Source organism: Cydia strobilella, chromosome 11 (assembly GCF_947568885.1).
Source record: "Cydia strobilella chromosome 11, ilCydStro3.1, whole genome shotgun sequence".
NCBI classification, from domain to species: Eukaryota; Metazoa; Arthropoda; class Insecta; order Lepidoptera; family Tortricidae; genus Cydia; species Cydia strobilella.
In genome coordinates, this window is record NC_086051.1 from 18,859,421 (window position 1) to 18,875,397 (window position 15,977).

General features: G+C 37.4%; 1 protein-coding gene across 1 annotated transcript; it reads left to right on the forward strand.

The window, feature by feature from the left end:
- The first annotated feature begins 6,976 nt into the window (after positions 1-6,976).
- Positions 6,977-15,847, forward strand: LOC134745304 (uncharacterized). The gene is made up of 8 exons (XM_063679297.1): positions 6,977-7,152; positions 11,196-11,303; positions 11,398-11,517; positions 11,939-12,087; positions 12,204-12,365; positions 12,773-12,991; positions 13,756-13,906; positions 14,364-15,847. Exons 1-8 carry the CDS (start codon positions 6,994-6,996, stop codon positions 14,556-14,558), a joined length of 1,263 nt encoding a protein of 420 aa, XP_063535367.1. The 5' UTR covers positions 6,977-6,993; the 3' UTR covers positions 14,559-15,847.
- Positions 15,848-15,977: the final 130 nt, after the last annotated feature.

Here is a 15,977-nt window from a genome sequence, read left to right on the forward strand (position 1 = left end):
AGAGTGAGAGGCGCTTGACTTGCACTTAATAGAACGAGATAGGGCATTGTTTGGTAATACCATATGCAAAAATATATCGCAAGTTCTGCGGTTCTCGATTAAATATCATCATGAAAGAGCTTTTTATAGAAATAGAAATAATAGAAATAATTTATTCATTAGCACAAACACAAAAATAGAAAATTATACAAAACAGTGAAACATAAAAAAGAAAAAGGGCCACGAACCCCCTTATTAAATAATAATATTATTTATTAAATAATAATATTATTTATTTGGCATGAATAAACAATTATGGTTATTAAATTGTTATTTTTTAGTAATTTTTAAAGTTAGTTTTGATCACGGCAAAAAGAAGGAAAATATCATATTTTGGACACATATACAGAAATGACAAATATAATATACTACAACGCTACAACTAATATTAGAAGGAAAAAATGATGGCAAGAGGGGAAGGGGAAGAAGGAGGGTCACCTGGCTTGACAACATAAAAATATGGACGAACGTCGATAACGCAGCCATGCTGGCAGAAATGGCTAAGAACAGGAGAGAGGTGGCAAAGGTGGTCGCCGACGTCCGTTAGGGCATGGCAAACAAAGAAGAAGAAGTAATTTTTAACAAAAAAAAGAAATCTATCAGTTTGATCAAAAATAAAGGTTTTGTCACAGAATAACTAATAGTACTGTTTTGTGCCGAGACGTGCGTTTACGGACCAAGCCAAAGAGAAGATCAACGTAATGACGTATCAGGAGCTCAAAACAGCGGCGGAAAGAAGAACGGAGTGGCAGTTACTCCACCGACAAGAGCCAGGCTCTTAAGAGTTATGATGATGACTGTTTTGTGCAAAAATTGTTACAAATTTTTAATGGTGCATTTGAGACCTCTATTCGTGGTTTTTTCCCCCGTCAAACGAGTTGTTTAATGAGGATTCGAATCGACGAAGTCACTAGAGAAAGTTCTCAAGATTACTATTCATATTTTTTGGAGACCATATTATATGATCTAAAATAGTGCTACGATTTTTCAAAAACTACTAGCTGAACCAGCGGCACCTTAACTTGAGAAACTTTTTCGTTTCTTCATAAAGTCCATATTTTTTATTCTGTGATACAGTCAGCAACAGAAAAAATAGTTACAAAAGGGTGTGCAGATTATTATGACTTTTATGACAGTTTTTTCTTGTCAGTTTTTGTTTTTTTATTATGATTTACCTTGTACAAAAACATGAAAGAATTTCTCTGCAACAATTACCTCGCGATGGTAAGGCAGAGCCGTGAAGTTCTGGATGTAGTAAGTAGTAAGTGTACTCCTCCGGGTAACGGAAGGAAGCCTCCATTGTCTCAACTACGTAGTCTTCGGAGCCCTTGTTGGTGAAGCCCACAAGGAATTCCACGGGAAAACCCGCTTGTAGGTCTGTGGACAAATTACATCAAATTGGCCCCGAAGTTATTTATTTTATTAGAGTTGGACCACGCTAAGTTTTCATGCCAATGCTACAACAAGTATAGAGCTTATAGGCACTAGGGATATGTAAATTATGTAATGTATGCATTCTTACTGCCAAGTTTGTGTAAAATTAGCGTGCTGTCTACCACCAAACGTTTTGCACAATAAAGATAGTTATTTTTAGAATTGTTATTTTAAAACCGAACTCCTCAATATTAACATAGATTTTTAATTCCTCATTTTTTCTCTCTCTATTTTGTCATAAAGTCACTGTTACCATTTTACTTGGACTTAAACAATTTATTTTTACATCAGACCGGCTAAAATGAGATGAGCTCCATACATTTAGCGCAACCTCAAGTATGAAGTATCGCGCGACTCGCGCGAGAACGCAGCTCATGCTAGCCGGCCAGGTATGAAAGTGTACAATCGTGTTCTGTGACTTCTGTGGTAGTGATGAAAATACCTATAGTAAAATTCTAATTATTTAATAATCAAATTAATACTTAATGAACCTCATCATCATCAATGCATGATAGAGTGTAAGCCGTTCGAATTAAAAAACCGCAAATTGATTTACAGGTTAGCCGTTTGGCACACGCATACTTGAGGTCAAAACCAAATTTTTGACCCGCAGTTCCTAAAAAAAAATCCCGGGTTTTTGTATGGAAAAAAAATTTTTTTTTTAAACCTATCGTGTGTGGTATCATACGAAAGGGCTTTTTGAGGCGATTCTAAAAATATATCTCATCATTACATTTCGTCCATTTTTTTTAAATTAAAACAAAAAGAATTTTCGAAACATACCAAGTTTGGGCTCCTCCAGATACGACATGGCTGATTTTTTTTGTACAATATACCACAAATGATACGTGATATCCTCATATCCAACCCCAGGAAAGCAATTTGAAAAATAATATCATTAACAATATATTTTTTTCAATTTTACAAAGTGACACAGTTCTACTTCAATACCTATTTAACGAGACTTATGGAACTGTACTGCAGATACGGTACATATTAATCATAAAATGATACGTAATATCCATATATCCAACGGGAAATACCTCTTTAACCCTTTAACTGCGCTTTTTCATCAGTTCGTATAGTTTGTTTAGTTCTTGACACAAAATATCAAGGTTGTATCCTTCAGATACGATATACCTTATCGATTTTTCTTTGTACAATATACCATAAATGATACGTAATATCTTATTATCTAACCCAAAGATAGCAATTTTGAAAATAATTTCATTTAGTTTTTTTTTTTTAATTTTCAATATTGTAATATTGAAAAATTATACACATGAAAAATATTTTAAAAAAATCTTAATGAAATTATTTTCTAAATTGCTGTCTTGGGGTTAGATATCAAGATATTACGTATTATTTATGGTTTGGTGGTGGTTGGTGGTGGTATGGTATGGTATGGTGGCTGTGTGTTTCTGTTTACCTCCTTTATCTCCGCTGGTGTTGCGTGTCATGAAACAGAACATGAACGTTGTTTTTTTATACTTATTATAAATTTGCTGGTAAGGTCTGACTTCACAAGAGAATGAAAACAAAACAAACGAGGATTGTAGGGTATAGGCACTGACATATACAGTATGTATGTATAGACAAGCTGTCGAGAACAAATTGTGTCCGCGAGGTGTCAATTTTCAATGTTTCAGGTATGATGTTCAGTATGGCTCCATCGATACAGTCGATGATTTCGCCAACGTCAAAGTGGGATCCACGTGGGATCGAATTAATATTTCTTGATTAAAACATATCGGCCATCGGCCATAGCCAGTGTACGGTAAACAATAAAATTATGGGCCTCTAGGGCTCTAGCCAGACACGGTTAGAGGTAGAAATACCAAATGCTCTTAGAGCACGACGTTGTTCGGTGGTTGTTGTAGTTGTCTCGTAAAACCGATAGCTGGATTTTACGAGAAGCACGTGGACTACCGGCCATTGACTCCAGAATGGTGGTTAAACACGCTTTGAGATTAATTCTCCATTCACTGCACACTACCACATTAGATTACTGTATAATAAAGCTATCGATATTACACATTAAACAATATTAATGAGCAAAAAAACAAAGAAATTAATCACGAGGCTACTATCAAGATGGCGATCGAACCGGAAGTCCCCCGCGAGGTGTCTCCGCCATTTTTTGCGTTTGACGTCTGTCACTAAGCTAAAGAATAAGCGCAGCTAGCCAGAGGCGAAACTGTTATGACAACTGTTCATATTCTGCCTACATACGCATTGTAAAGAATCGTGATTAATTGTTATTTACCTATTTTCAACTGTGACGGAAAATGTTTAAGTATGTAACACGGGCGATATAAAAATTATATAAAAATAGTCATAAAACCCTTTCTTTATGTCAATACTTTGCATTATGTTCTGTAAAACTAGGTACATATTCCAATTTTGATACTTTCCGTCTTTTAGGATTAAACTGCTGGTAACCCTGCTCCATTTATCGTTATATGACGACACCTTGTGAAAAAGGAAAGAACCATTAGTGTGTGTGCCTGTGTGGGAAAGAGACTGCAACAGCTGCACGGAGAGGGTCAGACGGCGGTATATTTTGAAGAGATTCTGGAAAATTCGCAAACTGTTCTGTATTTAGCGTATGTTTGTGACACACGGCGCTACAAATATTTACTCTACTTGCTATTTCTAGAATTTTCAGTTGTTTACATCACTGACCACTGACCTTCGTTCGCCTTTAAAATAGAACTAGCGATTATGACATCATGAGTAACAAATACACATAATATATAATAAGTACTGTAGGAGTAAAGTGGAGCGGTTTGGTAAATTTTATTAGTTAAGTACATGTTTATTGTTAAGTAGGTAACTAGGTAGATATTTAATTCCTTGGTCTGAGACTGACAACTAACTAACTAAGTTCACTTAACAGTTAGTAATAACGAACGCTTCGTTAGTCTCATTTCCGTTACAAATATAAAATAAAATCAGCATTAAATAAATGATATGATATGATATGATATGATTTTTCCCACAAATATTGACAATCTTATTTTGCCTGTGCCTGTAAGGACATGGGGGTATTTGGGACAGTTTTGAAATTTGTTCCCATATATATTTAATTATAGGAACGGGTCTACCGCGATGTAGGTAATATTAATATCATTGTCATCAGTTGCACCAGCTGTGGTCACGGAAAGACTGACGTCCCGCCAAATTTCAACGGAGATATATATAAGTAAGTAAACAACACTGAACTACCCGCAATAAACAACAAACATAACGGGTAGGTAGTTGCAATTTCTGTCTCGAAAATTTTTAGGGTTCTGTACCCAAAGGGTAAAAATGGGACCCTATTACTAAGACTCCGCTGTTTGTCTGTCTGTCACCAGGCTGTATCTCATGAACCGTGATAGACACTTGACAGACACTTGAAATTTTCACAGATGAATGAATATTTATTTAAGTGGGGCTCCCATCTCCCATACAACAAACGTGATTTTTTGCCGTTTTTAGCGTAATGGTACGGAACCCTTCGTGCGCGATTCCGACTCGCACTTGGCCGGTTTAGTTTTCTTTTTTTAATCATAATCATAATCTTTATTAGACTTATATTGACCGGGATTTAGACCGTGATTACCTTTTGTATCCGGTGTGTGAGCTCCCGATATTTCGACGCAGTCACAAAAGGCAATCACGGTCTAAATCCCGGTCAATATAAGTCTAGTGAAACTAACCGTGAATCATTCAAAACTCTAATAATCTTTATTGTCTGTGAGAAATGGTTTTTAACTAGTTTCGGGTAGTTTAGTGTTGTTTACCTAGATCTCCATTGACATTTTGCTGGGACGTCAGTCTTTCCGTGAGCTGGTGCAACTCAGCTAAAACATCGGAATTTAAGGTAAAAACAATGAAATTATATCGCGGTAGACCAACGCGGTACCAAAGTATTTTTGGTGGTCATTATATTTGTAGCCTTAAATATTTGACGACGTGCTCGATAAATAGAGTTGAAAATAAGGAGACAAATGTTTTTATATTAACAGAGTAAAATAAAAAAAGTCGTCTAGGAAAATATTTTCAGGATCACTATTAGTAGTGAGTCCATTCCATACGCCTTAGGGACAGTAATATTTTCTATGGGAGACAAATTTCGTCACCTAAGTCACCATGATTTTTCTTAAAAAACAATAAATTTGCCATTATAAGCTAAAGCAAACATAAGAAAATAGATCTAAGTTTGTGATTGTGATCTTATTAACACATTAAATTAATATACATATAGTAGCAGTTAATATTTTCCAAATGAACAGGGGGCCTACCGCAAAAACCGAAATTCGCAAATTGCGGGGATCTTTCTCTTTTACTCCAATGAAGGCAAAAGGCGTAAAAGAGTGACAGAGAAAGATGCCCGCAACTTGCGAACTTCGATTTTTGCGGTTATAGTCCAGGACAGGTTTATACAGAAAATAGTTCGGCCCTAAAAAAAGTGGCAAAAAAATCAAAATCGCAAAAAAAATCGCTGCTATTTCTGCCGTTTACAAGTTACGATGGCATACCAAGTACCAACAGCAACACTCCTAAGTGTACGTCGCGTCGCGTCGGTGGACCTTTATGTTATTACAAAAGGCATAGGGTCCACCGATGTACAGTTAACAGTAACAGTTTTCGTAATTAATTCCAGCGGACATCTCCAAAGTTAAGAGCTTTCAAACTTATTTTTGATTGAATTTGATTCATAGTCAGTATAAAACTAAATGGCGTCACCTCTTAATGAAATGCAAGGTGCCTTTAATGAAACGCGCGGCAATGTCACATGTAGGTAAACGCTATACTGTAGGAGTAGAGATGTTCCGAATTTCGACGATTAATATCCACAGTCCACACGATGTCGAGGTATTCAATCTCACACCATTGCGTTTTTCGCAAAAACAATGAGGCGGCGCGCTTAAGAGTAGTTTTTGATGCGTCATGCGATGTCATTTAATAATATCAAAGAGGATATAATAAGATAGAGCGGTACTGTCATAGTAAATTTTGTAACCACTGTAAATTCACTGCCATCTATCGACATACTTTAAAACTAAAAATGAAGATTTATAAAAATAAGTTAAAATGTATTTATATATGGATAAATGATTTTGTTATTTGCATTAATTATTTTTATATGATTTTGACCCATGTTCTTTCATTGATATGCGTTAAAATTATAAATAACAAACGAAACCGTCAACGCCCTCTATACGAGAGTAGGCCAAAACTAGTGGTTCCATCTGATCGAGAATCAAATTTTCGTGATTTTCGAGGCACGTTTTTTCCTTAAGACTGTATCCATCTATTATCGATCTTTGACAATATCCAACATGATTTATCATCCCACACGGTATAAGAACCGAACTTTATCCAAATAAATTATTACTAATAATCTCATCATTATATTACATTAAAATGCAAAATCGCTTATCAGCCCCTGTGATTCAGGCATATCTTATCACCGGCGGGCAGCCTGCGTTATAGATATTATATACGATCATTCAGTAGTCCGCCAAAGCCATGGCGTGCTGCTTGGTGCTATGGGGCGTAGCTGTGGCGCTGCTGGCGTACGTCGCAAGGAAGAAGGATCCAGCGCCTATATTCGGAGTCTATACACGGCCCGGCAAGTGGTACTACCTGAAGTATGTTGTGTTCGCGGCCATTTACTACTTCAGGAAGGTTAGTAATTAGTGTAATTACTAGACTATTAAGTACAGAGCCTTGAAACACGAAAATCGGAATTTCGTTAATTAATCTCTTTATCACAGAGAGACAGATAAAGAAATTTTCACCTCACTATAGCGAGGAAAGTGCAACATCCACAGGCGTTAGATCATCTTCATCACTGGAATCTCAAATTTTTTTACGATATTATAACAAAAAACTGGAAATTCTGTATTTTTACGTCAGAAGTTTTTAAGTCAAATTTTTGTTGACAATGTTGACATTTCTGACGTATGAAATGTCAATGATGCGTTTTGAAATTGCATCGACTCATCTTGTGCGTTCAGAATTATATTTAACATCATTATTAAAAAAACAAACGTTTCTTATGGAACTTTAAGGTTATGACATAATGGTCCGAGAGCTGGTGGAAATTTGGAGTAGGTCCTTGAGGCAAGCTGAAAATTTACTTGATGCTTCTCCTATCTTACCCTACCTCAGCACTACAAGTCTGGCTGCAGGGTAGCGGGTCTAAACCAACCTATAAATTTTTAAAGAATTTTTTTTTGGTGCCCAAAAAAGGTTCTTGAGGCAATCTGTAATTTCTACAAGTGAAAATTGAATATCTAAATAGTCATAAAAAAAATATGCCAGACGATTTGGCCGGGTCTTTAACCTTGCCAAACGCGTGCAAAATATTTTTTTTTTTAATTCAAAAAAGGTTCTTGAGGCAATCTGTAATTTTTACAGGTTAAAGTTAAGTATCTAAATAGTCATAAAAAAAATAAGCCAGACGATTTGGTCGGGGCCTTCTACCTGCCAGACGATCTAGAAAGTTACGTATGGCACTTACTCGCACGCAAAATTAAGTTTGTTATCCTGTATAAATGTATGCTAATTCAAAGTTATTTTTGTAGTGCAGTAAATTAAAGGTAAAAGGTACAAATTAGGATGTACGATGTGATTGTGATTATGAATATTTGTATATTTATGATAATTATGTACACTGAGTATTAGTAGGGATATAGTAAATGTAATATGACCGAATTTATAAGAATGTATTGTAATTTTAATAAATACATGTACAATTTAAATACAGAATAGTAATGTGTTGTAATTATTATAATGTGTGAATTTGTTATTTTATTATTAATGCTTGAATAATACAAATAATAATACAAATATGATGATGATGGTGATTGTTTCATGTACTCATAGGTTATTCAGTGTGTGGGGTAAAAGGGGGCGAGAATTTTATTATTTTTGCGCTACTACGCACGGTTTAGAAGCTAGAGCCATATATATATATTTATTTTTCGTTGTTTTTAAATTTCATAATTTTTGCGCTACGACGCACGGTTTAGCAGTTACAGCCCTATAACTTTTTTTTTTTTTTTTATCATTGTGTTTTTTATATCACTTATGGGTTCCTTGAAAGGGAACGAAAATTTGATTGTTTTTGTGCTACGACGCACGGTTTTGGAGATACAGCCCTATAAAGTTGTTTTTTTTTCTTTTTGGTAATTTTTTATATTAACTCCTAAAGCTTTCCTAAAGGGGAACGAAAATTTTATTATTTTTGCGCTACGACGCATGGTTTAGTAGATACAGCCCTATAAAGATTTTTTGTCTTTTTGGTTTTTTTTTTCAAATATAAATTAAGGGTTACCTAGAGGGGAACGAAAATTTTATTATTTTTGCGCTAAGACGCATGCTTTAGCAGATACAGCCCTATAAAGATTTTGTTTTTTTTGCGTTTATTTTAAATATAAATTAAGGGTTGCTTACGCGGGAAAGAAAATTTGATTATTTTTGCGCTCCGACTAAAACAAATTTCAGCTGTTTAGCCCGTTCGCATGAACACAGATGCCATGTTTACATTAAAATAAAAAAAAATACTCAATTTCGTATGAAATTCCTTTAAGCGAGGTTTAGACTAGCAATAACTTGCATGCAATTTTCATTACATTGCGGTATCTGATAAACATTTTGAATGCAGTTTACCTTAGTAGTCGGTAATGTAACGTAAATTGCATGCAAGTTCTTGCTAGTCTAAACCTCGCTTTACAGTTCTCTCGAGTTGCTCCGCCCGAAACGTGATACTTTGAAGGCTGTTTTGACGCACATGAGGACGATATTTCATTGCATGTCAAGAAAATTAAACGATTAAAAACGATTATCGTTCCAAAAACTTGTTATTTAACTGTACAGCGAATAAAATAATTTAAATAACTTATAGTGACGTCACAAAGTTTGTGACTCCCTCACAACATGTCACATTTTCTTGACCCCCTCCCCCCCTAAACGTGTGATGTAATTAATTTTATTTCATTTATTCATTTATTTCAATCAACTTAGGATCATAATACATTACATTATAACATTACATAAAATTATTATATTACAGTTAAGATTAAAATTAAAATTAAATTAGACTAAAATTATATTAAACCCCTAAAATAATTAATTAATTATTTAATAAATTATTGATTATTTAATTATATTATATGATATATGAAAGATGAAAAAAAAATCATGAACACAGCCATGCACGCCATGTTTACATTAAAATAAAATAAAAATATTTCCCGGCCTAGGCCTTCGTCATAACTAATGAACTACCCATGTATCTACAATAGAGATACAGCTGGACATATTGTCGCTAATTTCATATGTACTATGCCCACACCCTATTCATACCCATAATTATCATAAATATATACTCACAATCACATCGTACATCCAAATTTGTACTTTTCTATCTTTAATTTTCTGCACTACAAAATTAACTTTGTATTAGCATACATTTATACAGGATAACAAACTTAATTTTGCGTGCGAGTAAGTGCCATACGTAACTTTCTAGATCGTCTGGCAGGTAGAAGGCCCCGACCAAATCGTCTGGCTTATTTTTTTTATGACTATTTAGATACTTAACTTTAACCTGTAAAAATTACAGATTGCCTCAAGAACCTTTTTTGAATTTTTTGAAAAAATATTTTGCACGCGTCTGGCAAGGTTAAAGACCCGGCCAAATCGTCTGGCATAATTTTTTTATGACTATTTAGATATTCAATTTTCACTTGTAGAAATTACAGATTGCCTCAAGAACCTTTTTTGGGCACCAAAAAAAAAATTCTTTAAAAATTTATAGGTTGGTTTAGACCCGCTACCCTGCAGCCAGACTTGTAGTGCTGAGGTAGGGTAAGATAGGAGAAGCATCAGGCAAATTTTCAGCTTGCCTCAAGGACCTACTCCAAATTTCCACCAGCTCTCCGTCTATAAAATCATTTAATAAAGCTAAATTTGGTATTTTTTATTAGATAAGTACTCAAACCATTTGTTTCATGATAATTAATATTGAACGAACCATTATTATGAGCGTTTTACGTTTTGTTATCTGTCAAGCTACTTAAACACGCTCCATCCAAGGTCAAATTACTTTCCCCACTGGATAAAATGCGTTTTCCCCCGCTTGTTTTAAAGGATAAAAGACAACTTTCCGAGATAGTGAGGGGAAAAGAAATTTTGATTTTCGTGTTTCGCGGTATGCCCTCAGTTCCATCTGTTGTTGACTGGTTGAGCTGTGGGGCGGGGCGTAGCACTAAGCGCTATTAGACAAGCGAAACCCCTGCAATACTCGTAACTAAAATATGCTGAAGCTAATGTCCTTAGATATGCATTTCATTTAGATGGATGTATTTTAAATGCCGTAATACATTAGTTTGTAGTCAATCTGCAATGGCGTTATCTCGCACTATATATTTTTAATTCTCAGCGTGAAATTGATAAAGCACGTTCTTCAATTAGTATCGGTCTTTTACTAACCAAGTGTATATATCTATACTTAAAGTTCCGTTTATAATCACATAATATTAGATTACGATTACGCGGGGGTCTTTTATTCCGAGAGAAATCAATGCTGAAGGATAAATTGCAGTATGTGCAGAGCGTCAAGGGCAAAGGCGCAGGCCATAAATCTTGACTTTGTTTTGTAAGTATAATTAAAAATGTGTCATGTGTGAGACCATTGTAGTATTTTGTTTTGTCTGTTGCAGTACGCGGTCCGAATTAGAGGCGCCGGCGACCGCGCTGGGCAGGGCGTGCGAGCCATCTGCGACCCTGCGCTCATGGACCGCGCACAGCCTCTCAGCGACCACCCTAAGGTAACCCAACATGCTACTACCTAGAGGCCAGTCGCCCGGGGCCATGCTCTTGCAGCGCGCAACAACCCGACTTAACTTAACGCCTGTCTTGCAGGCCTTTGACGCGGTGTTCTTCATCGCCGCGGACGGCGCGCCCGAGGAGGAGGGCACCTACGTCATGATGGGCAGCGAGCGCCGCGCGCTTGGCATGTGCAACGGACTCTTCTACATCGGCGTATGTATGAAAAAAAAGATTGTGCGGTTTTGTGAAAAGACGATGCAAGTGAAACATTTTTTCGGATTTTAGGTATTTAACTAAAAACCAATCGAAAAATAATTCGATTTACGATATTCGCGATTTAAAATCGCGTTTTTAATCTTAACTTAATAATTTTATATTAAAGGAAAAAATTGAAAAAGTTACGCTTCCGGCAGGGCAGGACGTAGACATTTTTTGACAGCGCATACGAAAGGTTAAGGCTGAATTTATATGTGTTTCCCTGACGTAACGTAATCTTCTGCCTGTGCCTGATGGTGTCTCCCATTTATTCTCATGCAGCTTGGTGTCAGGGTTGAGCGGGATTGCTCTACTGCGATCTGAAGCCACCTTCTCCTTTAGAGCGACATGTTGCCTACTGCATCTGTTATTATTCTAGCTGCCGGGCAAGGGTCTGCTGTGCAGCAGCAAGCTGCCAGACACGGTACTCTTCGGGGCTCGGAGTGGCGAGTTCGGCGCCGAGGGAATTCGCATGACGCCCGCAGAGGCCATGAAACGGTGGACTCTTAATTATCAGGGGAAAATGAGGTCAGAACTGCACTCAAGCACCCTACGTGTGTAGCAAAGGTGGCTTGACAATTCAATAACAAACGCCACACTTCGGCTTTGTATTATTTATTATTACCATGCGCTTGTATGTAAAGGTACCAAAGGGACCCTACACATGAAGTGGAGGTGACGTTCACCGGGGAATGGACAGCGAACACGAAGCACTTCGACTTCGACTGCGACCTGCACGCGCCTGCCGTCATACGCTCCATCGCGCGGGAGCGTTGGAGCAGGCAGTACTTCGACGACCTAAAGACGTAAGAAATTAAGCACCTTTTATTGTTTGTGCTCAACATTTAAGAACCTCGAGGTCCGATTTTGGCAACTTAATGCCACAGGAAGAGTACCTAAAGCAATGCCATCTGATCTTCCAAGCTTCCAACCCAAACATTGGGCTCATTACGTGGGGCAACTATATATCCGGTTCTCTCACGATATTTTCCTTCACCGAGGGCGAGGTGAAGATTAACTGGTAAATAATAATTGACATCTCGAAAATGAGTTCCGAGACGCTCATTACTTAGTACCTACACGAGCCAAGGATTCCACTCCCAAAAGCTAAGCCAGCAACGCTAATAAGTAAACCGATGTCATCAATTTCCTCCGTAACTGACCTTTTCTCTAAAGTTGCTTAAACTGTTTCATACGCAATATCTGTTCGCAGGGCACACCAGTCCCACTATGAGCAATTTGGCAGCCTCCGCTGCTCGCTGACGATTGGGGACGAGAAGCTTCAATTCACGCTGCCGTCGTTCCGCGACCACAGCTTCGGCGCGCGCCGCGACTGGTCGCTCATGCAGCGCTACGCCTTCCACCACATCTTCCTGGCTGATGGGACTAAGGCGGCGGTTGGAGTCATATGCCAGCCCTCTACGGCCACCAAGTTCGTACAGATTACTGGAATCATAAGATATTGGCATTACTTAATAGATAAATAAATAAATATGGTGGTATAATGTTAAACACATTTACCTCATATCAGTTCCGCAGCAATACCCTTAATTGCTTAACTACAATTATCACAAAAAGGCCGGACATTATATATCGGAATTCGAACTTAAACCCACCAGCTTCCTGGACAAACCAATAAAAATAAGTATTTGCAAACCTCAATAAACCTGCAGCCAAAGAGTTTAGGGTTCGAGTTGTGAGATGATTCGTGCGTGATGTTGCATGGTGTGAGATGATTAGAACCGAGCTTGGGACCCTTAAAGCACTAATTAAACACATGTCTAAATAAAAATGTAATACCAAAAAAACGGCGAAGTAAAGTTGTATTTATAATAAACGAAACAGTCCTTAGACGGTAGAACCAAACTCTTAAGGCAAAGGAATTATGACATGAGTGATTTCCGGCACCGTATCTCATTCGAAGGACGATTCCATTAAAAGTATTTGTATATATAAGCTTTGTACCTACCAAGTTTATATTCATATATTCATATTCATATATTTATTGATAAATTACACGTCCAGAGTACATAAAATAAAATTACAAAAGTAAACATCGTTTACAACAAACAACACAGCATCGTTTGACAGCAGTCAGTTATTTTCCCGACACCGCAACTGCGCAACGCAAAGGTGGATAATGTTTTTTATAACTAATTTTTGAGTTGACTTATTGATCAATTTGTTGTGGTCCAGTTTCGAGGTGGGCGTGGTGGCGTTGCCGGACGGGCGCGTGTTACCGACCAAGGCAGTGCACCTTCAGCTGTGGCAGCACGGCGAGGGTGGCACTCCGCCCAAGGACTACGGCTTCAGCTTCCGAGCCGGAGATCAACATTACCACGTTCAGGTAAAGCTCGCTAATAGTTCGTTTCTCCTAATAATCCATCATCTTTCTTGAACATAATCTTTATAGCCCGAGTTTGTTTTTGGGGCACTCCTTTTTTTCGAAAGCGACTGTGCCATCAGACGTTCTATTCCATGGGGGATCGACAAATCCGATTTCCTCAGAATATTTTTCTTCTTGCTCGAAGCCGAAGAAAATCACATTTTGTTCCCAAAAACTCGTTGGTACGAGATCGGGGGCTAGAACCTAACGTCCGCTTGTTTAGAAGCCGCATATAACGTCATACCGCTAACTCACAAGCGTCATCCCCATCATCGTCCACCGGTCTACTACCAGCTAAACCTTCTGATATGAACAAATAGAACACTCTAATCTTCTTGGGCATGCTGATGAGGTTGAGGGCCAGAGGAGCCAAACGTATAGTGGAAGCAGTTGTGAACCTAATCCAGTTGTGTTTTAGGTGCAGGTAGAACACGAGGCCGTTCACTACGTGTCCTCGGAGTGGGAGGCGCGCATGCAGGAGCGCTTCTGCCGGTACGTCGTGAACGGCGTGCCGGGGCGCGGCACGTCCGAGTTCCACTACCGCCACGCCGGCGGCCGCCCCGCCACCGCCGCAGACCCCGAGTGGTACCGCAGGATGAGCCACGCCATCTAGTCTGCACCCTGTGACACGTACTGACACACACCTGATACACGATCCTGTGTAGATACACAGATGTCTAGCTAGCGAGACACACAGCTCTCTAATTTGTGGTTATGCTCTCGGAGCCAGTGTTTCCAGTCACCTTAAATAACCTTTATCATTGTCAAACTTTCAGAGCTCATCCCAATCCGATGTTGTATTGTATTTGTATGTACCGTAAAATGGTCATACTTTGCTCCTTGGTGGGTACGGGTACTATGCTCCACCTTAAAAAAAAACCGGACAAGTGCGAGTCGGACTCGCCCACCGAGGGATCCGTACTTTTTAGTATTTGTTGTTAAAGCGGCAACAGAAATACATCATCTGTGAAAATTTCCTGGTGACAGACACACGGACAGCGGAGTCTTAGTAATAGGTTAGTTTTACCCTTTGGGTACGGAACCCTAAAAAACGCCTTAACGTTTAATATATTCAAGCATAACATATTTAATTGTATATGGAAATTTATAATAAAAATATTATTATTATTTATATACTCAGATAAATGAAATTGTAGTATACACACAGTGTAAAAATATTATGGGCCCTGGAGGGAAAGTCATTTTACTTAAAAAGAAACAAAACTGCTTGTCTCGCCCGGGAATCGAATAGACTAAAAATTCCAAAAAATAAACATTCGCTATTTTATTCTACTAGTCGATACAGTTAATGTTAATGATAACATTTCTTTAAGAAAGATTAGATCTAACACTCGTCTGTTGTACACAAAATATCCATAAAATCGAATATTTAGTGCTCAAGAATATTTTTTGACAAGCGAATTTGATAAAAAAAAATCTTTGAATGCAGTTTTGTTTCTTTTTAAAAATAAAAGAATGTTTACTTTAAGTAAAAATAACTAACGTAGGTTTTAACTATTAACCCATTACCGCCCATTGTACCCACTTGGGTAGACCTGGGTGGGTGACTGCAGTGTTAAATTCAAAATTTCTACTGTAACTTTACCTTACTCTACAGTCTACTGTAACAGCATTAAATAAATTATGTAAAAAACTTTCTCTTGAAACTGTTCATGTGACTCAGGAGACATTATCCACATAAGTATTACAAAATTAAGGCTAATTGTATTTCCTTTTCTAACAACATTATGTTAATTTTGGATTAATTTAATATATAAAACATTTTTTTCCCCTCACTAGCTCAGAAAGCCGTCTTTTATCCTTTAAAACAAGCGGGGGAAAACGCATTTTATCCACTAGTGGGGAAAGTAATTTGACCTTGGATGGAGCGTGTTTAAGTAGTTTGACAGATAACAAAACGTAAAACGCTCATAATAATGGTTTCGTTCGATATTAATTATCATGAAATAAATGGTTTTAGAATCTAATAAAAAATACAAAATTTAGCTTTATTTAATAATTTTAAGTCGTA

Bases quoted from the DNA above. Each gene is read 5' to 3' on its own strand.
- LOC134745304 (XM_063679297.1), top strand. From the start codon at position 6,994: ATGGCGTGCTGCTTGGTGCTATGGGGCGTAGCTGTGGCGCTGCTGGCG. The intron at 7,153-11,195 runs GTTAGTAATTAG...TGTCTGTTGCAG, and splicing joins CCATTTACTACTTCAGGAAG to TACGCGGTCCGAATTAGAGG. The intron at 12,992-13,755 runs GTTCGTACAGAT...GTTGTGGTCCAG, and splicing joins CAGCCCTCTACGGCCACCAA to TTTCGAGGTGGGCGTGGTGG.